At 38.7% G+C, this 24,642-nt stretch overlaps 1 protein-coding gene across 5 annotated transcripts in view; it reads right to left on the bottom strand.

Annotated features, from left to right (window-relative positions):
- The window catches only part of Ssadh (succinic semialdehyde dehydrogenase), a 207,699-nt gene that overhangs the window by 41,777 nt on the left and 141,280 nt on the right, over positions 1 to 24,642 (bottom strand). For 3 of the 5 annotated variants that reach the window (XM_083117046.1, XM_083117043.1, XM_083117044.1), the window contains 2 exons: positions 3,207 to 3,434; positions 2,059 to 2,229 (listed from right to left, as the gene is read on the bottom strand). In XM_083117046.1, the coding sequence (XP_082973172.1) occupies positions 2,059 to 2,229; positions 3,207 to 3,284 (249 nt within the window). In that variant the 5' untranslated portion in view covers positions 3,285 to 3,434. Of the gene's footprint in view, positions 1 to 2,058; positions 2,230 to 3,206; positions 3,435 to 8,462; positions 8,676 to 16,349; positions 16,417 to 24,642 lie in introns of those variants that run through there. The other 2 variants (XM_083117045.1, XM_083117042.1) reach the window with 2 other exon arrangements.

Genomic DNA, 24,642 nt, shown 5'->3' with positions numbered 1-24,642 from the left:
ACTTGCCACCGGCCGCCACTGTCTGGAATGAAATACAGTGCTAAAGATGGAAGCAAATGGACTGTAATTGATGCTGATGTAAATGTTCCTGGCATCCAGCACATAATGTTTTACAAGAAGAGCCTGGCCCGTCAGGATTTGCTAAACAAAATATCTTTGAAGGAAAGGTTTCAACTGCATGGCATCTTTTTGTGAATGAGAGGATGCTTCGTCACATAAAATCCTGCACTGAAGAAGCAGCTCATCATCAAACTGGTTACAGGTACTGGATTCATTTATCGCAATTTTGTATGCTCACGGAACACATTGTGTGAAAAGTCTTGAATTAGACAGTTTCTAGGGCAGTACCATGGCCAGGGACAGATTTCGTGAAATAATGCGATATCTGTGCTGTGATCATAAAACAAAACAACAAGGTCCAGACACATAAAAAGTGACAAGTTTGCGCATGTGTCCGAAATATGGAATTGTTTCATTGAAAATTGTGGAAGAAATTACATACCAGGAGCATACATCACTGTAAATGAACAGCTATTTCCTACAAAAGTTAGGTGTAGATTTGTGCACTACATGGCAAATAAACCAGACAAGTTTGGCATTAAATTCTGGCTTGCAGCTGATGTCGACAGTAAGTACCTGATAAATTGTTTTCCTTATTTGAGTAAAGATGAAGATCACCCAGCAGATCAGCCTGTTGTAGAATATGTTGTACTTCGCTTGGTGGAACCCTTTGTTGGAAAAGGAAGAAATGTCACAACAGATAATTTCTTTACGTCAAGGAAACTCACTGAAAGCTAAGAACACTACTTTGGTAGGAACAATAAGACGTTCAAGAAAAGAAGTGCCTCAGCAGGTAAAATCATCTCGTCTAGAACAGTATTTTACAGTTCTTCTGAGTAGTGCTGACAGCACGCTCCCTGTGTACCAAGGAAAAAGAAACAAAAACATTCTAATTCTCAGTTCCATGCATTCAAACATGTGTATTGGTGGTGGTGTAAAGAAACTCCCTGAAACTGACAGCTTTTACAACAGCGCAAAGTTTGGTGTAGATGTAGCCGATCAGATGGCTCGTAAATTTTCTGTACAAGCTGCATCGCGAAGATGGCCAGTTCATGTATTCTACAACATTTTGGACCTAATGCATATATTTTGTACAAGAGTACAAACTGGTCGTCACTTGTTCCTGAAGAACTCAGAGAGGGAAGCAACATAATCCCACAGCATAACCTACAGATTGTCTCCTATGAGCCTCCAGGAAAACGACAGCATCGACAGTGCCAAACATCCAAATGCAGAAACAAGGCAGCAGACTCATGTGAGCAGTATGTGGAAAATGTGTAAAAATTGTTAAATAATACTGCACCAATTGCATTGCAGATGATGCCAAATAAGTACATTTATTGTTATTGCATGTAATAATTTTAATTTTTATTTGTATTCATGTCTGTGAAAACAAGAATGGGGTCATGTATTCATTTCTGTGAAATTAAAGATGTGTACTGAAACAATTAAAAAAATATTAACAAAAAAACTATAAATATAACCCACTTTTTCCATGGCGGTCAATGGTTCTAGTTATAAAAAAAACCCTGCGGTTCTAGTGTTAATTGGCACTGGACCTACAGTTTATAGTGGGGTCCAAACCACTATGTTCCTCCACATATTGTTGTGTGAGAACCAGAGGGATGTAGCTCCAATTATCAAATTTACAGGAGAGAGGAAATAATGTATTCTTAGGAATATGTCGGACTCCTAAATTAAAAGAGTCAGTAAATTGGAGATGCGTGACTCCACCTTCCTGCTAATGAGCAGAAGTGGAGTTATATCAGTCTGACTCCATTTTGCAGTTACATTCCTCGGGTTCTCTTTTGATGGTACATTAGACACAAGGAAAAACTAAAATAAATACTTATCAATATAAAGCATTACTATTGTAGTATTAGTTCATCTGTCAAATATATCATCAAACTAAACAAGATGCCATTAGTATGAAACATGTACCCATGCATGAGTACAAACATTTCTTTAATAGAATGTATCATTACCATTTTATTTTACCTGAATTCTTCGAGCTTCCTCTGAAAACCAATCAACAAAAGATGATCCATATGCAACTTCTCCTAATGCTTCATTAAAGGGCTTCCCTGCTTCATGTGTTATAATTTCAGCTATATCTTTTTGACTGCATACTATGGAATCATACCATGACCTCAGCAAAACAGATCTATCCTGAAATAATGGATGTGGTTAACAACAACAGTTTAGCAAAATAGGGCACAGGTCTATGAACTCACTATCATCTTAGTGAGAGATCTGTGTCATGAACTCGCTTTACAAATCAAATGAAAGAAGGTATATACTCTGAAATGGATTATGTATTATATTAGAACCAGGAAAATTTCATTTACACACACCTCCTTTCCTGCAAAAGATTACATTATTTATTCAATCAGAAAAATGCATCAAATACTTAGCACTGTTGCAACATTTTAGATACACTATTGAGTTGGGTTGATTGATTGATTGAGTTGATGTTTTAAGTTCACTTTATGCATAGTAAGGCTGATTGGGACTGGACCTACAGTTTAAAGTGGGATCCGAACCACTATGTGCCTCCACCGGGTATCAAACCTGGGACCGCTTGATTACAAGGTGATAAAACTACCACTGCGCCATTGGAGGACCGTTAGGAACACTAGAAACTAGGGATGAGCCAATACTGATACAGTGGTATTGGTATCGGAAAGTATGTGTTGGATTTTCTTTACCGATACCAGTTGATACTTTTCTGGTATTTTAGTCTCTTTTGGGAACTACAAGAATGCCACAAGGCACTCTCGAGGAGTGTAATTATTCTGAAAATTATGCAAGATATGAGGTTTCCATTTATTTTGCACCAATATTGTGTTCAAAAACTGTATTTTGTGATTACATAAAAGGTATTTTAATATTTTGATTTAGTTCTTGAATATTTTGAATAAATTTATGCTTATAATTGGAATACAACACTCACCCACTGGTATTGATCAACTTTTTAATTCTTACAATTTTCAAACACCTGTTTTCAGTATTGATGGGAATCAGTAAAAGTATCGGTTCAAAGTAGTATTGGCTCAGCCCTACTAGAAACCAATAATATGAAAACTGTGTATACAGGCAATATATGTTACATCCAAATATTAAAAATGTGCTCAAATTTGCCTTACTTTAGCAGTTGTGTGCTGCCATGTTTGAAACGCATCGTGTGCTGCTTCAATAGCATTTTGTACATCCGCCTCATCCATATCTGGGACATGTCCAATAACTGAGTCATCTGCAGGATTTGTAACAGGAAGGGTTTTTGCACTGGCAGCTGAAATCCATTCACCATTGACATATGCCTTTTCCCTTAGAAGACACAAACTTCTCTTTGTTACATGATTAAAGGTGAAAACCTGAAAATAATGCACACATGTATACATATCAACAATACAATTAAAACACTGCAAATATTTACTCAATTACATGTAAATTTAAGCGATAAATGCAGGCTTGACCAGGACTTGTCATGCAGTGCCACTGTTCTACCAGATGGTCTACTGAATCAGCCCTGTCTTTGCCATTCTGCTTTACCCGTGTCATAATTGTGGCAATACCACAATGGAATGTGCTGCGGTATCACCAAATTATGTTATGCACACAAATCCAGTCACACCCTTGACCCTCTGTACTCTCTCGAGAAAGTGAAATATTTATGAAGATTTTGTTGTTTATGAATGTTTCCACTTGTTTTTTGCTCTCAGAAATGTGTTATTCTGAAGTAAAGTATGCCTGTTACCTTACCATAAATCAGAACAGCTTTGGGTTTCATGCAAGTGAATGAATATAGCACCCAACACGACATTCCACAACAGCAGCTATAATTTCATGTAGTTAGGTTACGATTGGTCCCACACTGTGGCTGTGCGGTCTAAAGCTTGTCGTACACTGAGTCGCCAGAAATGCGGCAACTTAACAGACCCGCTTCCGGCATCTCAGTGCGCAATAACCCTTGAGATAACCTGCAGACTTCTGGCACAAAAATTCCAGCTTCCATTCCGCACTTTTCCCTATAGTGGGCATTACACCACTTGATTTCAATAGAAGCAGACAACAGAAGTTTTGTTGCTGGATCTTTGAGTGATTCCACGCATCTCAGGGTGTGGGGTCCTTACAGCATCATGCTTTGGGCTCCGACTATGGGACGTGTGCAGGTTCGAGTCTCCTGGGGGAAGCACAACAACTTTTCTCCTGAGAAAATTTGGCCTGTGTATGAGATCTGTGGCCACCCACCATTTTGAAGAAATTGGGGAGCTGCGAATGAGTAGCGTAACCCGGTCAGGGAAACCTACAACAACGAGTAAGGGTTCGTCATGCTGACTACACACACTGGTTGGATGACCTTCCACCTCGGGTGAGTGAGAATCAGGTTGGAGTGAGGCCAGCAGCTGGTAGTAGGCCCGGGCCCTCAATGGGCCCTGGCACCACAGGTTATTTTTAGGTTAGGTTTGTTACGTTTGGGACTGATAGTTATTTTTGACATGTTCTTCCATCATTTTAGTGTGCATCCAAATGGTTTTTACTAATAAAGAGTAAAGAAAGTACTCCAAGATTGCATTTGTGTTTTCCACATGCTGTAAACAATTTCATATTACGCAAAATCCTGAAATCTGTAGATTAAAAAAAAAAAAACTCAACGTAATTGTCGAGGGGATACATTGGGTCAACAGCCCGTTAACATGTTTCAGACATCCGTTGTTTACAGTAAAAAAAAAGTGTGAATAAAGCATTAGGTAACAGTTTCATACGTCGGAGACACATTTCTTCAATTTTACACAAGAAACTACTTACGGAAATGAGTTTCTCCAAGGTTTACGTTTGTCGAGGTATTTTTTTTTCATCGTGGAATATATTTGACTGGGAAATCATGTATTTTTCAAGAGAAATATCTCACCGACGCACATTTGCCATTGCTTTCATTCGCCTGCTCTATGACAACCGGATGCTGCACACGTTTGATGACCTAAGCTACCCAGGCTATAGGTCAGCTACCCGTGCATAATGTATAATTTCCACCGGTGACGAACACGATAGTAGGTATTTTTTAGTGAAGAAGGTTGAAACACTGCATACCCACAACATAAGTCAAGATGTGCCCACCATAACGTGTGTTACGGAAGAGAAGAAAGGAATAAAAAAAAACACTCAGAATGTGAAAAATTGTGTTTGTTTTCGTGTAAAAAGTATAACGGCACCGCAATACACAATTGGTAAGTACGAACCATGCGAAACACAAAATATCCGATTTTAATGTGTCTCCGATCTATGAAACTTTTACGGTAACTGTCTATTATAGCCCGAACGGATTTCTTCAAATTTACAGGAGAAACTACTTACTGAAATCACTTTCTGTATCATTGTCGAGGTTCTTGAAGGTATTTTCTTTCACAGAAACTAAAAACTTCACCACAGAATGCTGCAGAACAATAAATAATCAGTTGTTACGTAAGGAACTTGCATCTTCTGTAACAGTAGGCCGTTGTTTCCATTATGTAAGTGCAGATGGCGAGAGCGTCGAAAGTCACGCAGCCTCGGCAGTGTTTCCAAACGTGCCTTTTTCTTTTCTTTTTCTTTTTTTAAACTATGCTTACCTAACCTTGCCGGAAATGGTCCGTGGGGCTATCGTGAATGGTTCGTGGGGCTATCGTGGATGGTTTTTGGGGCTATCATGAATGGTTTTGGGGGCTATCCGTCAATGGTTTATGATGACATAATAAACACAAATGTAGGTATTTTTCGGTTAAGAAGGTTGGGTACCAGTTGTATAAGCCGGAGACACATTAAACTCGTTTATTTTCAAATAAAAATCATTTCTACTTACCTCATATGCATACCGGAACATTTTTCAAGCTGGGATCACTTTTTTTTTCCATGAAAAAAGTGTTATTTTTAACATTATAATCATTTATTGGTCATTGCTTATTCGGCGGGCAAATCTTGACTCACGTTGTCTATCGTCAGATGACAGTATTGTCAGCTGATGTGCAGTGTTTCCAAACTTATGAACCGATAAATGCCGCACAAAAGATTTTTAAGCGAAAATTTAGGCTAGACTCTACTTTACATCCTTATCTGCATGGTGATTGCTTCTTTGCGTTCGTGGTGCATGATCGTGGTGCAGCACCCGGCATTTCTTCGGGTAAGTACCTTTTTCTTTTTACACTTTCTGTTCATGATAGCCCCACTATCCATTCACGGGTTTGAGGTATGCCTACGAGGTTAGGTTAGGTTGCATTAGCACTCATTTCACACCTAAATATGTGCTTCATCATCTAAAAAATTCCTCAGTACGTTCAATTACGCATATTTGGACAACATCGGTTTTTCTCGATTTACTCCTTCAGGAAATTTTTCCTCACCTTGGGATTTACGTTGTTGAATTCCTTATAAAATAAGCTTTCCAACGATATATGACACGTATTCCTTAGGATAAGGACGTAAACTAGTGTCTTACCTTCAATTGAAAAAAAAAAAAAAACCTGCTCACACGTCATCTTGTAAAACTACTACGTGGTTGCTACACTGACAGGGGGTTACATAATCGAATGCACGGAACATTTGATTCACGTAGTCGACGATAATGGCGGCACGAGCTATCGTACAACGGAGATGCATGAATGACGAAAAATACCTTACTTACAGGCCAAATAAGTTGCACGATTCGAAAAAACAATTTCCCGGCTTCAGAAAGTCCTGAAGAACGCAATTCTGTAAGTACTTTCTCGTCTTTTCTCCTGTACATTTGAAGAAATCAGGGTAACACTTTACTATACCTGAGACAGATTTCTTCAAATTTACAGGAGAAAGTACTTACGCAAATCATTTTCTGTAGCGTTGTTGATGTTCGGGAATGTAATTTTGATTCATTTTAATGCGAATGCATGTGGTTTTGTACGAAAATCTATTTCCGATGCGCTATTGCTGCTGCCGCCATTTGCTTCCTGCATGAGAGCACAATACGCTCTCGTATTGTCCGTATATGCTAAATTGAACGAAAGGAGTGCTAATGGAACCAAACCTAACATGCCTAACCTAACCTAGTAGGCATACCTCGTCCCCGTGATGGTTTGTGGGGCTATCGTGAATTTTTGGGCTAACGTCAATGGTTTTTCTGGCTCAAGGAACGACCAACGGTAAGCTATCGCCATGTTGTGTGTGGAAATAGACAAGAACAGTAAGTACTCGTAAATGTAAGAAATATACATTACTTTCCTAACAAATTCAAATATTTCACCTAAATAAGTGTTCCGGAATGCAGAATAGTATGCAAGGTAAAAAAGTGCGAAAGAAATGATTCCCAGGTGTCTCAGGTATAGTAAAGTAGTACCGAAATCAGTCTCTGACTTATACAATCGTTACACTGCATACCCTGTTCAAATCGCACGACGTGCGATGATCCATGACGAGTGCATGCCATATTGTCTGTTACCCAAGCATAACAAGGAAGACAAATAATGACTTGTAATATGAAAAGTTGACACTATTTTATGGAAAAAGGCATAACCTCACCTTGAAGAATCTTCCACAATGCAGAATAGGTAAGTATCAATGCTAAAAGTAAGGAAATAAACGAGTGGCAGATGTTCGGGCTTTACTAGACAAGTACCACTTTTACCAAGCATTACATATACAATTCAATGTACACACAGATCATAATTGTCAGCAATATATTATATTTCTAACCATGAATACATGCCTACTGCATTTCAATTTAACAGGATAAATGCACCATTCAAGAATAATGCAAATTATTTGTGCACAGATGGGAGAGGGTAAGAGTTCCGAATGTTTAATGATTTTTTTTGCAAGTTTTATAGGAGTACTGGGAAGTGGGAGTAAGTTCAAAGCTTGGAGAAACTCAGTAACACAGTTACAAGCTTCACTAAGTGTTAGTTACCAGAGAAATTATGATTTGAAAAGTAGCTTATGCGAGCAAGCTGGCAACCCGGACATGGGTTTTTCAGATATTCATGTAGTGAAGGGGCTTTTGTGCTTAAAACCAGATATTACATCATCAGGTGCTTAAAGCATTTAGGGGCATATAAAATTCGTACCTAAAATTCAAACACCCACATTCATGTTCATGCATGATTTCAAGAAAGTAATTTCAGGTTGTAATCCCGATTATTTTCTACGCAGTTAACGATATTGTTACTTATACTTCAAAAACTAGCGTGTCATTACGGTTTTTATCGCTAAGATGAAGGTACAAGTAGCAATTAAGTTTTGGCGAAATAGATAGATACATATTTTTCTCACGGATAATCCTTACAACTGTGAGTCGTTTAAATGTTTTTATGCTACTCCTCTATAAACGTAAATTGTGAAATACCACGACTGTTCACGTTTCTATTTATTCATGCCAGATAAATCTTAGTACGTACCTTCTTTAACAGTAGATTACTTATCCCCATTTTGCACAAAGATAAGCCACTTTCATGAAAAAAACAACCGAAAATAGCCAGATGTCTCTTTCGGTAAAGACAGCACCTCGTCAGTTATTGCAAAATCCAAACGGATGATGGCAGTTTCAACTAATAAGAAATTAACTATCTCATGCTTAATCGACCCTCCAATCCGATACGTTCTGCCGCAAATATGGCATGGCGGACTTGCTTCTCACTTGTTTAATTTGTTGCCATGACAGTAGCCAAAGACGTTACACATTATGAGACTTCACGAGAATTCTAGATTACTCGAAATATGTCGGATAACAGCCATGTATTTGATTTGATTTGTCCGTATCAGATGATGAGCTGGAAGTGAAGGGGCATGGTACCACAGAGAGCAAAATTTTAAAAGTTTTTCCATCAAACACCTCCATTTCATTTAGTTTCATGTCATAGGCGCCGACTCCATGGGGCTTGGGGGGGGGCTAAAGCCCCCCAATGTTAACGATGTGGGGGCAGAGCCCCCAAATAATTTTGCTTTTCTCGTAAAGTTTACTCTGAATTGTGCCACATGAACTTAACTTTAAATACACATTTGAAATGTTCTAGACCATCAATTTCGGGCTCTGAGACCGCTAAACCATTAACTTTTGGGGGGGGGGGGCTATGACCAGAGACAGCAAAACACATGACTTATTACTATATACTAAGTATGTAATTATGAGTATTGTTAACATTTTTACTAAAAAGAGTTTCAAAAGACGATGTGCATGAACTAGGGTAGTGGATGGGACGTACAAATGGCTCTCACATGATATTCAGAACGAGATCATTGATATATTAGGGAGATCTGTTTTGCGCTCCGTGGTAGCAGATATTAAAACATATCCATCCGTGGACAATTAATATTCTGCATTCGAACTGTGAATAAACATTTTGATATTTTTGAGGAATTCGTGGGCTTTTATGAGATTCCGAACTCCGAGGCGAAAACTTAAAAAAGGGAGAGAATAAGTCATTCATTAATTTATTTCAGTGATCAGAGCCCCCCCCAATAATTTTGACAAGTCGGCGCCCCTGTTTCATGTAGTACCTCGTGAAGAGACTGCAATCCCCCCAGATATCGGAAAGAAATCTGCAACATGAATTGTTAGGACTAAATTAGAAAACGACTTTAAATTGTTGAGACTGAGAATGGTTGCAGTATTTACTTCTCAAAACATGACTAGGGCCTCCCCGATGGCGCAGTGGTCGCGTCGTCGCCTTGTAATCAAGGGGTCCCGGGTTCAATACAGGGTGGAGGCACATAATGGTTCGGATCCCACTTTAAACTGTATGTCCAGTCTCGATTAGCCTTACTGTGCATAAAGTGGACTTAAAACACCAAATCAATCAAATCAAAACGTGACTAGTCCAGGTCTGTGGGTAAGTGGCCATACTCTTAATTTTGTGATCTCTACCTTGACAATCGTTTCAGAGAGAAATAATGTGTGGAATTTAAGATTTTTACAATACATGGAAACCTTAAACCCCATTCATTCGCCGCCTCGTTCATCAGGGAGTCCTGGGTTCGATCCCTGGTGGAGAGAAACTGTGCAGTGGTTAGAACCAGTGGCGTAGGAACGGTTTTAGAATGTATCCCTCAAATATTTTAGAGTGGGCCACAGTACCCCTAGATCCTTTGATCCGAATTGTACCCCTCAAATAATTTGATAGGCGCAAGATGCTGTTCAAAGAATCACGTCTTTAGCAGAAAAATGCAAAAAAATATTTTTTTTATCTCCCTACCGAAAAGAATCAAACACTGCTACACTGAAGTACGTTGATCGTGCTCATCGAAAGCTTTATACCGGGTGGTCCATTTATAATGATAGTATGGAATATCGCATGCAGAATGCATCCAATTTAAAAATTGCACAGAATAAAAGTTTGATACTATTAAGGGGGTAAGTCAATGCCGCAAAAATTTCTCTCCACTGTTTTACTATTACAGTTTATAAAAAATTTAAGTTCTATTTTATTATTATTATGTCTACTATTCAATTTTATATTGACTGCCCTATAAAAAATTCTGGAGACACCGATACTTTCTTCCATTGAGGAATACACTCGAAAAACCAACCTTCACAAGATAAAGAAAATCGCGTGCTTTTTGTGTTTAAAAAGTGGAAGAAAACTTAAGTTTAAATGCTTTTACCATAATCTAATCAAATAAAGTTCCTCTACATTTCATATTCATTCCTGCAGACAGAGAATATAACTGTAACATCTATCTATGACGGAGAAAGGATTACAAAGAAATGCTCTCACGCGAAAATTCACTATTTGAGATGTTAATAGCATTCGTAATTATTTGGGATGAGCTCGAATGCTATTGGTTCCGGTTCTTTTTAAGTGCAAAAGTGAAAAGAAACTCTGATGAAAAATCCATTATTTTGCAGTCGAACTAGTTCTCTTTGTTGGGTAATGAGAGTCTTCAATTGGGCTACGCTATCCTTTCTTCGCTTTGTGTCTGATTTGCATTGAAATACGACAAAAGTTTGGAACTCCTTCTCTCCCGAGAAAGATCTTCCTGAATAAAATCTCAGGGCGTTTCTGAGGCTTCTGTAGCCACTAAAGAAAAGTTTTGGACCTTTCCTCGATGAGTTGCGCACGGTGATTCATCTCGATTCTTCTGAGCGGCCCTCCGAGATTTTCCTGTACAATTTGCTTCACTAAAATGTTCATCTGAATGAATGAATATTGGAAGTAGATTAAGTTAGCAGAAGAATAATCACGAACAAAGTCTGAAAGATTCTTAATAGTAAGAAAACATTAGAGATCATGATGCTAATGGCTGATTTACACAAAACAAGATTTGTTAGGTTGGCATGCTCAAGTTCATTTGGTACAGTCACGAGAAAAAGTGCGTTGTGACTAGATATAAGAAGTGGGTTTTCTCTGACTTCCTATTTAGAGTTTATGAATACTTAATGGAAAAAAAGCAAACTCGCAAACAATGTTACATATTTCATCTATGAATTGTGCAATTTAAAGCCCACGTATAAAGACTTTGGAAATGTTAATTTCATTTTGTATATGAAACTTACTTTTACTTCTGACTGTACACACAACGAAGTAAATGCATCAGTTGAAACAAGAAATACATAATTTCTGTGGCTCAGACCAAATGTTTAAGTACATCATCGAGAAAGATACAAGAAAGTGCATCTGATAAAGCATCAATCGATGCATTGAAGTCTAACTCGACATTGAAAAGATTCTCACCTGCATCATATGATGCACTTTGGCGTTACCTTTACAAAAATATATAAAGTGCATCCAACTGTAAACCTGATTCTTGACAAAGGCCATAAAACACACTTTAGTGCATCAATCGATGCTTTTCTGTTACATCAAATAGATTCGATGCGTTTAGTTTTCTGTGTACACCACGAGCCTGCTCAAGTATTTTTACTTGGACTTCTTCTTCCTATATACAGGGTGGCCACAATTAAAGTTCCCATACTCTGGAGACCGTTCGAAGCAACAGTTTGCACCGACATTTGGTATAGAGGCTATCAAGACCATGTGGAAGCGAATGCTGACGAAAAAAGTCGCACGAAGCATTTCCCGGGATGTTGTTCACTGTGCATCAGATTCTAGCGCCACATTTCAACCTGCTGGTGAAAATTTGAACTATATTTTTCGTCAGCATTCGATTCCCAATGGTCTCCATACCACGTTTCAGCGCAATCCGTTGCTTCGAACGGTCTCCAGAGGGCTCTGAGTATTGTACTTTTATTTGTGGCCACTCGATACTTGCGCTAACAATGACCACCTTGCATCACCGATTATCAGTATCGCTTTTTAATCAAAAAGTGGCAGATTTGATACCCAGCGGAAACACATTTCACTGATTCAGATCCCACTTCAGCTTTGCGGCAGCCCAATTTAGACTAACGCACTTTAAACAAATTTTGCAATGATCTTGATGTATATTTATCAGGAAATGGCAGTTTTTAGATATAGTGTTCTGTTGTATGACAACAGCACAAACAGGGATCCTAATATTAATGGACAATACTCCCAAAATACCAAATTGGTTCCTTTACTGGTGGGTATGACTTGATGTATCGTGAAGTAGACTGTTTGGGCTTCCAAAAGAAGAAATGGAAAACAATGTGGATGATAGAAGACGAGGGAGGATGTGAAATCACAGACAAAAAAGGAATATCGAATGTGTGGGGAAAGTACGTTGAAGAGCTCTACCAGAAAGAGAATCGCCCAGACAGCCTGAATGTAGAAAATGAAGAAGACGTGCCTGATGAAGAGAAAGGATATTATATCCTGAATGAAGAATTTGAGCAAACACTTAAAGAAATGAGGAATGGGAAAGCAACGGGCACTGATGAAATTCCTATTGAACTTATCAAATGCCTGGGAGATGGAAAAAGAGCAATACTGCACTTATGCAATGAAATCTATGAGAAAGGGGATTGGCCACAAGATTTCACGGAGACTGTTTTGGTGTCTCTGCAGAAGGAAAGCAATGCCAGAAAATTTTCTGAGTACAGGACAATCAGCTTGATATCTCACTCGGCAAAAATTCTTCTAAGAATTCTGAACAGACGCCTATACTCGAAGGTCAGTGGAGTTTGATTTCAGGAAGGGAAGAGGTACAAGGGATGCAATTGGTTTACTGAGGACCATTGGGGAAAGATATTTAGAGAAAGGAAAGGAGGTGTTTGTAGTATTTCTAGACCTGGAGAAAGCCTTTGATAGAGTGAATTGGGTTAAACTTTCAGAAATTCTGCAGAAAATTGGTGTAGATTGGAAAGAGAGAAGACTTCCAAGCAACTTATACATGAATCATCGAGTTAAAGTGAGAATAGGAGACGAAATGACAGAAGGCTGTGAAATTGGAAGAAGAGTACGACAAGGATGCTGCCTATTCCCTAAAGGTAAAAAAGGTAAAGTGCTCCCCTGTGCTTAGCACCAAGCCATGAAGGCGTATAGGGGTGTGGGGGTAACGCCCCACACTTTCTTGATCCGGTCGTGAGTGGGGGTGATGTGATCAGCATCACGCCCCTGACCGCCTTTACCCCCCAGGGTTTCCCTCAGATACCCATGTCATTCGACGCTGGGTGGGCGCCAGGGCCGCTTCCAACGTTAGAAAAGTTCCCGGATTTGAACCGGTAGGGGATCGAACCCGGGACCATTAGCGGCCTATTGCCTACTTTGTTTAATATCTATTTAGAAGATATAGTGAAAAATTGTTTCCAGGGAACAGGAGGTGTCAAATTGGGAGGAAGAAGAATAAACTGCATAAGATTTGCTGTTGACATGGCATTATTCGCTGAGGATGAAAGAACCATAAATAGTATGTTAGAAGAGTTAAACAGCAGCTGTGAGCAGTATGGGATTAAGATTAATGTAAACAAGACAAAGGCATTGGTTATAGGACGGAAACCAAGCATATTAATATGAGAGCAAACAGTGAAATAATCCAGCAAGTGGATAGCTTCAAGTACCTCGGATGCACTATAAGCAGTGACATGAGCTGCAACCAAGAAGTGAAAATGAGAATCTCAATAGCAAAAGAAGCTTTTAATAGATGAAAAAATGTTTTTTGTGGACCCATGGACATAGGCCTAAGGAAGAGATTTGTGAAATGTTTTGTGTGGAGTGTAGCACTATATGGTGCAGAAAACTGGGCGTTCAGAAGAAATGAAGAAAAATGACTCGAAGCTTTTGAAATGTGTACATGGCGAAAAATGGAGCGTGTAAAATGGACGGACAAGGTAAGAAACGAAGTCATACTGAAAAGAGTTGATGAAAAAAGATCTACACTGAAGACCATCAAGAAGAGGAAAAGAAACTGGTTAGGACACTGTCTAAGAAGGAACTGCCTGCTAAGGGATGCCTTGGAGGGAATGGTTGAAGGACGAAAAGTCCGTGGAAGAAAGAGATATCAGCTTATGGATGATATTAAATTAACTGGGTCGTATGCTATTACGAAGCGTAAGGCAGAGAATAGGGAAAGCTGGAGATTGCAGTGAAAAACCTGCCAATTAGACAGAAAACAATGAATGAATGAATGAACTGGTGGGAAATGAGTTTCGACAGAGGAGTGCCAAGCCAAACCTCACCCATTTCATCATATCATGACTCATCCTCAACCTCGCGATTAGTCAAAAGTGGCATAAAACGAAGTGAAATATACCAGATCAATCAATCAACCATACCTAACACAGATCCAGGGATTCCACATCCATGATATCTTAGTTCTGCTGCCCCGTTGGTAAAATGATCCGATAACGGTGAGAACTACTTGGTCTAGTACAGTAAGTGCTTGAAACATTTATGAAGGCTTGAAAGTACAACTCGAGCTTCTAACATTCCATATTCATCTACCCTATAACTTCCGCAAATGGCATAACCCTGTTAGTATACATTAAAAAAAAATCCAAGTAGGACATTTATTGAGGTGGCAACCCATTGTGAACACAATTTATTTATTTTCCAATAATTATACTGGTTGTTCAAATATAGACGAGAATTTGTTTCCATAAACTTAGTTCTGCAATATTTTACGTACTAGTTTCAATGTAATTATGCATTTAGGGTTACCGTACTTCCTGTTACGACAGAGACAGTCCCGTTTCAGGGGCATGTCCCAATCGTCCCGTCGATATTATTAAAAACAAACAAACATTATTTGTCCTGTTTTATAAAAGTCTATCAGCTTCAAATCGGACTCTAAATTTGGAAGAAATTTCATGCTAAAAAATGTTGATAGATTTTTTAAACTGGCGTCATTGCAACACTGGTAAAACAGTCGTACTGAGTTTCAAGCACTTCATAGCAATCAAAATGTTCCATTTTCGTGCAGAACAGCAGTTTACTGTTTAAGTTGTATTTTTTGTGTGTTCTGTTATTTGTAGAGCAGTGAATAAGCATAGCCAAGAAGTGTGCATGTAGTTTTAATACGAACTCTTACCAGGAATTTAAATTCCGTCGTCTTGGCACAAGTTTTTCGGGGAGTTTAATGAACGGTTGGTGAAGAATAAAGCTGTTCTAAAAAATATTGGTTGTGATAAATACTTCTGACATTCCTCAACTTCAACGTGGGACTAACTTCAAAGGCTGATCAGGAGGGACCAGAAACACTATGTAAGCCATAGCCAGATTATATTAATTAATACCTTTTGACAACGGGAATAATATTTCATTTATTGTTCATGATGTGGCATTTAATAAATTATAATATTAATTGTATAATTAGGCCGAACCGATTTTTCAGGAGAGGAGAGTAAACTGACCTCCTTGGAATGTTCCGTTCTGGAGTAAAAATATTTTGGTCACCCTATCTGAATTGCAATTCCATTATTTCTAAATTTTCTTGTTTTGCATTTCCAAAAGTATTTGTTTGTTCAAATCCGTTGTGCACATCCTTGGTGACTTCCTCATTATCATGGGATTTCTTTTTTTGCCTTCTAAAATTTCAGTCAGTAATCCAAAGTAGTGTTGATCCGACGGAGCTAAGTCAGGAGTCTGAGGGGTGTATGGGGGATGCTGCATAATAATCCACTAGTTTTTACGAGAGAAACTGATCGTTAAAGCATCATTCTAAAAAAGCAGCATTGTTTTGAAGAAACAAACTACTCTTTCTTCGCTTAAAAGCCATTGATGGCTTCTATTTATATTCAAAACAGTTTAATATTACTGGACATTGATATATTTTGACTGGCAAGAGAACTCTCTTGAGGATCGTTTTGTATTGCAGAACACAGAAGTCATCTTGATTGATGAAAAAATGGTTTTGCTTTTTTGGACAAGGGGGATATTTGCTCTTTTACTCAGTAGTTTCTTATGAAAACTGGAAATGAGCCTCCTTACCTGCTCTCCAACTAACTGGCCAACTGGTTTCGCCAAGACCGTGCCTTTTGTTTCCTACTGGTTTCTCTGCTGAATACCGGGAGCAGCCAATCAGAACCAACCTTCAATCACGCGACAAAGATGGCGGAGGTTATTTCTATCCCACACGATGCTCTATGCCTTGTGAGAAGAAACCAGCATACTAACTGTGTCTGCAACGAAAATTAGTAGTCAAGTACGAAGGGCATAGTTGAGCAGCAACTTGGAAATTTAATTGTGTGTGCAAAGTCTTAAGGTTTACAGTATTAATACTGTGGCTTCATTGTGTCCGTAACCATGTCACATGTTCAAATTTATCCATTTGTAAATGGTGGCAGATTGGATTTTCGAGACGTTTGGATATTCTACACACTTAATCGGTACATTCTACAACTTTCTTTGCCAATTTGCAATTTTATTCTTTGCAAACGATTCTTATTTGTCAGATATATCTTAGTGCATTAGCAGCAGGTACTGCATTTTCCCAGAAATACACAGAAAAAATCTAATTTTGGATACTGCAACATACGCTTTATTAATATTTCCCTTTGTTTCCTGAAATGAAAATAGATTTCAGAAGCAGGACGTGTGCTGAATTCAAAGAGCAATTTACGAGCATTGAATTATACATTTTTCACGAATTTAAAGAAAGGGGTTAAAACGAACAAGCAAGGTTCAGTATGATCCAGGAGGCAAAGAATTCCTTTACATACATACATACATACGTACGTACACATAGGAGAAACAGATGAAGGTCCCTTGGGAGCGACTGCTAATTTTCAGAAGGCACGTTTTCAATGTGAAATCCCAATCTACTGACTATTTAACTCTTAAATTTCTCCTCTGCTTTATTTCCTGCATTAAACTTAATAGACGTGAATCTTGCAGCCGAATTTAACTCAGTTGAAAATTGGATTTCGCAAGAGAAACTTTCAGATGTTCAGTACACGGCTCCATTGGAGCGATGAACTTTGAAAATCAATTCAATAATTATGAGATGTCTGCAACAGCTGAACAAGGAATTCTTCATTAAGAATCCTTTATAGACTAGTTTCAATTTATACGAAATCAAAGGCGGATTTCAATTGTATTTCTTTAACGAGAAAATGCTAGAAAAATTAGAGTCTATCTTATACTAAAGCTAAATGTTTGTTTTACAGTTATGCATTTTAGTTAATTTAAACAAATATTGAAATTTAAATTTAAAAAAAACAATAAAATTTGTACTGCATACAAAGACTTTTCTTCTCCATAAACTAAAGGTCGTAAAGTATTATCAATTTATTTTGAACGGAGAGGTTTCCGAGCTTTCGAGAGTTAACGCCCCTCTCATATCCAGGTCAAAAGTGACTTAGAGTTAACGTCATTCTTTAGGAAGGTTTGGAACTTTTGAGAGAACGTCACTCTTCAGGACAGAAGTGGCTCAGAGCTAACCTCACTCTCATCTTCAGGAAGGTTCCAAAACTTTCGAGAGTTAACGTCGTTTTATCCTCATGGCAGAAGTGGCTTAGAGCTAACCTCACTCTCATCTTCATGGCAGAAGTGGCTTAGAGTTAACGCTACTTTCTTCTTCAGGAAGGTTCCCGTGCTTTCGAGAGCTAACGTCATTCTTATCTTCAGGGCAGAAGTGGCTTAGAGTAACGTCACTCTCATCTTCAGGAAGGTTTCTGAGCTTTCGAGAGCTAACGTCGTACTTATCTTCAGGGCAGAAATGGTTTAGAGTTAACGTCACTCTCATCTTCAGGGCAGAAGTGGCTTAGAGTTAACGCTACTCTCTTCTTCAGGAAGGTTTCCGAGCTTTCGAGAGCTAACGTCGTTCTTATCTTCAGGGCAGAAATGGTTTAGAGTTACCGTCACTCTCATCTTCAGGGCAGAAGTAGCTTAGAGTTAATGTCACTCTCATCTTCAGGGCAGAAGTGGCTTAGAGATAACGTCACTCTCATCTTCAGGGCAGAAGTGGCTTAGAGTTAAGCTCACTCTCATATTCAGGGCAGAAGTGGCTTAGAGTTAACGCTACTCTCTTCTTCAGGAAGGTTGCCGAGCTTTCGAGAGCTAACGTCGTTCTTATCTTCAGGGCAGAAATGGTTTAGAGTTAACGTCACTCTCATCTTCAGGGCAGAAGTGGCTTAGAGTTAATGTCACTCTCATCTTCAGGGCAGAAGTGGCTTAGAGATAACGTCAATCTCATCTTCAGGGCAGAAGGGGCTTAGAGATAACGTCACTCTCATCTTCAGGAAGGTTTCCGAGCTTTGGAGACCTAACGTCACTCTCGTCTTCAAAGCAGAAGTGATTTGGAACTAACGCCACTCCCATCTTCAGGAAGATGAGAGTGACATTAGCTCTCGACAGTTCTGAAACCCTTCTTGAACTCATCTTGTCGATAGCCCGAGAGAATCTATTTAAAAAATATACTGTTCGCCTCATACCCTAGTGACTGCAGCATTCCACATACGTCAAATTCTCCGAGTAAGTTGTATCGACTCTTTACGTCAATAGTATCGTATGATAAATGATACAAAATGGAATAAACAAATGAGAAACTTTGGAAATAATTTGATCGCGGCGCTGAGGAGGATATGATGGAACCGATGAAGGAACACTCACACTCACACAATGTCCAGGTCGGGACTCGAACCCGGAACTTCTGGCGTTGTACCGCGCTGTGCTAACCAAACCGCCACGAAGATCGGCTCTTTGGAAACGAAACAGGAAATCAAACTATCACTGCGCTTGGCTACTGAGGCGGTGAAATATCTCTATTGTTAGGACTCGTATTTACCTTGGGAAAAGGAGCATACAGCAACAGTCCACCCGTAGCCATGCTCATATTTTTCTGGTGTTTTCCCGTAGAACACAACATTCCCTATTAGCCTATCAGCTTAAAGTGAACGTTAAATAAACCAATCCTTGCAGAAAAGACATACACAGAGGAGTAAATACCTAATTGTGCTTTTCTTCTCTTTTTTTCTTTTCTTTTTAGTACAGAATTACTAGACCCTGCTTTTTACTCCTCAATTTTGAGGCAAATTTTCCGCTTTGCAAAGTGTAACATCTCACGAAATTCTATCGTAAAAACTCGCGCGTGACTTCCCGCCGCCCCTCCCCCCAACACGAAATGGTTGCTCCGTTTGCCGTGGTGGGAAAATAACTTCCAGATCGAGATCGAGCAATAAATCAAGCATTCACAAAGGAAAGCGGAGGAAAGAGATTTTGGCGCTTCTGGAGAATGGATTTTTTCTATTATCTAGTAGAAGCAGAGTGGAAGCAATTGGAGCTCTCTACAACCCTCTCTACAATATTAATATGACGTACCCTTTGTTCTGTACTTTCAAAGACAATTATACTACCTATGTCTGTAGTTATTATTCTCTGTAGCGGTTATCTCCGGAGCAAGGCCGTGCATAGCGGCAGAGAAGGGGGGAAATTGAGTGGGCGGAGCCAAGCAGTACACGCTGCTTCGAAGGCTGGTAACTGCATTCGCAGTTTCTCCCTCCACGCAATCACGTTAACTCTCACGTATTCATTGGTGGAGCCGTCTCGCGTCACTACTTGCGCAGAGACTTGTTTTCGTTCGCCTGCTCCAGAGATATACGAGATAGAGTATACATATTAGAATAACCTTTTCTCAATGACGTGCCCAGGATTTTGGAAAAGGTTATGTACACTTTTCTTCTAGTCAGCCGTCAATTTCCTGCATTTGACGTCCTTTTCTTTTAGAAATACTGGGTCAAAGGGGGTTATGTTCCCAACTAACCCCCCTTGGGCACGCCATTGCCTTTTCTTAATATGACAGCAACATTGGAGTTCACTAAAGGGGAAGATAAAATGTAATAATAATATCAATCAATTTGTGGGCATACATAATTTAAGTTCAGTGTAACTAACACAAATAACACTAGCCTGCAATGGTTCTGCGATAACAATGAAAATAGGCGATTCAAATTGACATCGATGACCTAAATCCGAGAATAACAACAGTTTTTGTGTATCACGTCAAGTTGTTGCACAATGTAATTTTTTCCTTTCCGATAGCTACATGTGTGTGCAGCGTAGTAATACTACCGTATTTCTTCACATTACGCTGAATATGAACAAAGATCTTGAACGAAACAAAAAATTAATTGAGAAATACACTAGATATAATGCACAGTGGCGCTGTTGAAACATTTGTGGGTGTTATAAGATCAATGGGAAGGTACCGAAAACATATTCTTTCCTGAAAAAACTGTACTTCTTGTATTTCAGAGTGAAGGTAGGGAATCAGGATTTATTTTTGTTTGTCCCAAGTTACTGGTTACAACAAAATAAGAAAGGAATTAAATACTCCGATCTGCCATCAGATAAGTGTCCCATTCTGCATGGACCTGACCTGCCAGTGCCTAAACCACCAGAAAACGTAAGTGACAATGGATTTGAAAGCAGTTCGTCATATTCAAGAAGTGATGAAATGTACCCCGAAACTAATTACCCAACCTGAGTTGAATGACTTGGTAAGAGACCTAGAGCTCACGATAGAAAAGAGATAATTAATTGACTCCAACTACACGAAAATAATCTCTTAGCTCCTGGAATTACATTTCCTTGTCACAAAAATCGTGACTAACATTTTCGGTAATACTACACACAAGAAGATCAACTGGTATTTTGTACCGATATCCCTAATCATGTGTAACAGTTAGGAGAGGAAGCATATGATCCCAGTTCCTGGCGCCTTTTTATAGACTCCTGCAAACCAAGCCTTAACCCATATATGCCCGCCGGGTCGTTAACGACCCACTGGTGTATATCCCCCCTTTCCCTGTTCCGTACAACGTTTGAATTATAAAAACAATGCTCAACAGTATTACCTTAAGCATTGTTGGTTTTACCGCGAAATGTTGGTGACATTCTTGGCAGCAATGAGCGTGTGGTTTCCTTATTGATAGATGCATGCTCTCATTCGCATGCCACAGAAGCTGCAGTACTGATGAAAAATATAAGTATCATCCACAAATGCCATGATATATATACTTGTAGTTCACTTATTTGCTTGGTTAAAAGTATATTCATATTAGATATCTATATAGTAAATGTTCTCTGTTGAGTCATATTTACGGTAAAATTTGTCTGGGTAGTTAACGACCCGGTGGGCAAATATAGTAGCACTCCGTTTCTTTTCAAAGTTTTCAGTTGTTCAATAGATAATTCAATACTTTTCACGTGCAATGAAGCTCAACAGCATATTATCTATTATCATAGAAAAAGTACTATAAATATATAATTATTTGCTTTTTTCTTTCTTTATGTGCTTATTCTGTATATTACAATTATTATTACGTTGTTATGTCTTTTTTCAGGGCGTCACGAAGGCTGACTACTTTCGAAATACTCGAGCAACTCGATGATGACACAGTGTGCTCTATTGATGTATTTATCGGTTTACGTACTTGTAAAATTGTACTCCGTGGGAGGACAAAAGTCAAATATACATCATTGGAAAGCTTCAAGTATCTACTTTTTAATAAGCGTTATCTGAAAAATTTTCTTAACTTTGTTTTCTTGCTATAATGAAAAATTAACTGAAAAGTGTAGTTTTTCCTTCCAATTTTCACGAACGGGGAACTTAACACCATACAGTTCATAATCGATTTTGTGCACTTGAAGTTTGGTTATTTTTGCAAGAAAAATCAAATGTATATTTTTACTAGATACTTCAAAAATTGACATTTTAGGGAAACGTGCAAACTTAAAATGCATAATTACAAATTCAATGAAATTGCTAAAAACTCTTGATATAACGCATTTGATGAAATTCCAGAAGTTTGGCGTGTGTATATGAAATATGGTTCAAATTATTAATTATTCTTTCGCACTCCTAATATGGTAAACGTGTGAATGACGTATGGCGGAGTGCGACCAATTTCAGACTCCGCGGGCGTCAGGCGACTTCCACAGCGTCGCCGCTTCGCTGCGAGAATCGGGCAAGTGCGTTCCGTCGAGCCGATCCAAAGTATTGTCGCAGCATAAAATAATGAATGAAATAGTATTTATCATATTGCAAATGGAGTACTGCTGTACTGCAGGTTTTTCCCCCCATTTTTCTAGCTTTTATTTCATATGAACATCGTCTCCTTCGGTACCCGGCGAAGGTATATAGTGGTTCGGATCCCATTTTAAACTGTAAGTCCAGTCCCGATTAGCCTACCTGTGCATAAAGTGGAATTAAAGAGAACATCATTTCCCCAGTATTATTTTATGTCGCACATTTAAGCAGATATATTGAGTAAAACGATGTTCGATGAGGACGATTTGAATGAAGTCGATAAGAGATCCAGTCTTCTCTGTATACAGTAATAACGCACCTGCTGTGTACAGCGATTTCATAAGAAGGGGAAACAGAGCGAGGTGCATACTATCGATAGCAACGCATAGAAATTATGTTTAGGAAATTGCACATCTGAAGCCTTCACGCCAACTAACATTTTAATAAAATATATTTCTAGCAAAAACACACGTAAATTGTATTTATCTCACAAAATTCACTTAATCATCGTGTCAAATAGTGGTGGTGGTTTCAGTATTTAACCCAGCTGAAATATTGCTTTTACATTTTGGTCTGTTTCACAGCTGCAACTTTTGTAATAAGCAAGGAGTTGTGGGTTCATTAAGAGAGACAAAAGGACTTAAAAACCTTAATAAATTTTCAAAAAATATGAGTGAAAGATAAAAGCATAACAGTATGCTGTTCATAATAGATTCTGTTGAACTGGATAATTAAAATAAAAGTCGTGTATCTTTCTTCTCACCACACCTTGGAAAAATTCGCCCAATAAAATATTAGGTCGATGCAAATTTTTGTTGTTCCCTTTTTCTTTACATACCTTTTTTCACTGTACTGACTTAACCCGCAAACACTCCGCCGTGCACTTGACAACTTGGTTTATGTCGTGAGATGCGCCCATTCGTTTCTCCTGGTCGAAATATCTCTTGGCACTGACTATAATTTCATTTGCACCACTATGACATTACCGTCTTGCCATTTTCATGCAACAAAGAAAATCACTTCACAGAACCGCCATCACTCAATACTGTGCGTACGAACAAACATGCGAACTTGTGAGAGACCGACTGCCTGGGTAGAATGCATGTAAGAATTATTATGGCTATGTGGGAGTTTAGGCAATAATTTATGGCACTGGCAGGAATGTAAACACAGAAGTGGCAAAAGAAAATTTCGGCATCTCTACAATGCTTTCCTTTGCGCAACACATTGTTTCGGCTCATTTCCCGTGTCAAAACTGCTTGGACGCGGAGTTTAAAGGGCAAGCGGCGACGCTTGGCAACGCTCTACATGCGTTCTTAGCAACGAAGTGAATTGCGCGGGAACCGGTAGCCAAGAAAAAAATTCTCTCTGTTGTTTTCAATTCGCACAGTGTGCAAGAATGAGATATGAAAGTTTGATTTTTATTCCACGACCATCATTTTGATATGCATTTCATGATCATTGGGCTGACAATTACCGAAATTGCAACATCATAATTTATCATTAATTGTGACTGTTCAACAAATGATAGTACAATCATATTTGACTGAGATATTTCCACATAAACAAGGTTCAATCACAAAAAAAAAATCATATTTTTACGACGGTTTTACACAAAGCTACACACAATTGAATTCGACTTATGTAAAAAACACCCGATACAACTACACTTTTACGAACATTTTTGTCTTAATAGAAAACAGACAGAGTTAAAATCACTTTGTCGTGATTTTGTCTAAGAGCAGACACTTGTAGCTTTTCAATGAAGTACATTTGACTTTTTTCCTCCCACGGAGTACAATTTTACAAGCACGCAAACCGAGGGCTCAATATTTTTGTCACGGATAGTATTAATAAATTAGCGTGAAGATGATGACGGTGGTGTTGTTGAGGGAATAGCCAGTGACCACCTAGACTTAGGACCAAGTACATCGGTTACTACTTACACAAAGGGCTCTGTTCCGACACCGAAACGTATGAGGACCTCAGAGTGGACTCATAGTGAGACATTCAATGTGCCTATTACTCAATGGGTTCCTCCTCTGCCGAGAACAGTTCATACACTAACGGAGGAAAGTGATGCTGTGGACTTTTTTCAACTATTCATGAATGCCGGTATTATAGAGCAGTTTGTTAAAAACAGTGTTGTGTATGCTGGATCAAAGAATGCCCACTCTTTCACTTTATCCAGGGAAGATATTTATTGCTTCCTTGGTGTTCTACTTCTAAGTGGCTATGCATCCCTGCCAAGGA

The sequence above is a fragment of the Lepisma saccharinum genome, chromosome 2 (assembly GCF_977018435.1).
Source record: "Lepisma saccharinum chromosome 2, izLepSacc3.1, whole genome shotgun sequence".
Lineage (NCBI taxonomy): Eukaryota > Metazoa > Arthropoda > Insecta > Zygentoma > Lepismatidae > Lepisma > Lepisma saccharinum.
This window is presented reverse-complemented; position numbering and strand designations above follow the sequence as displayed.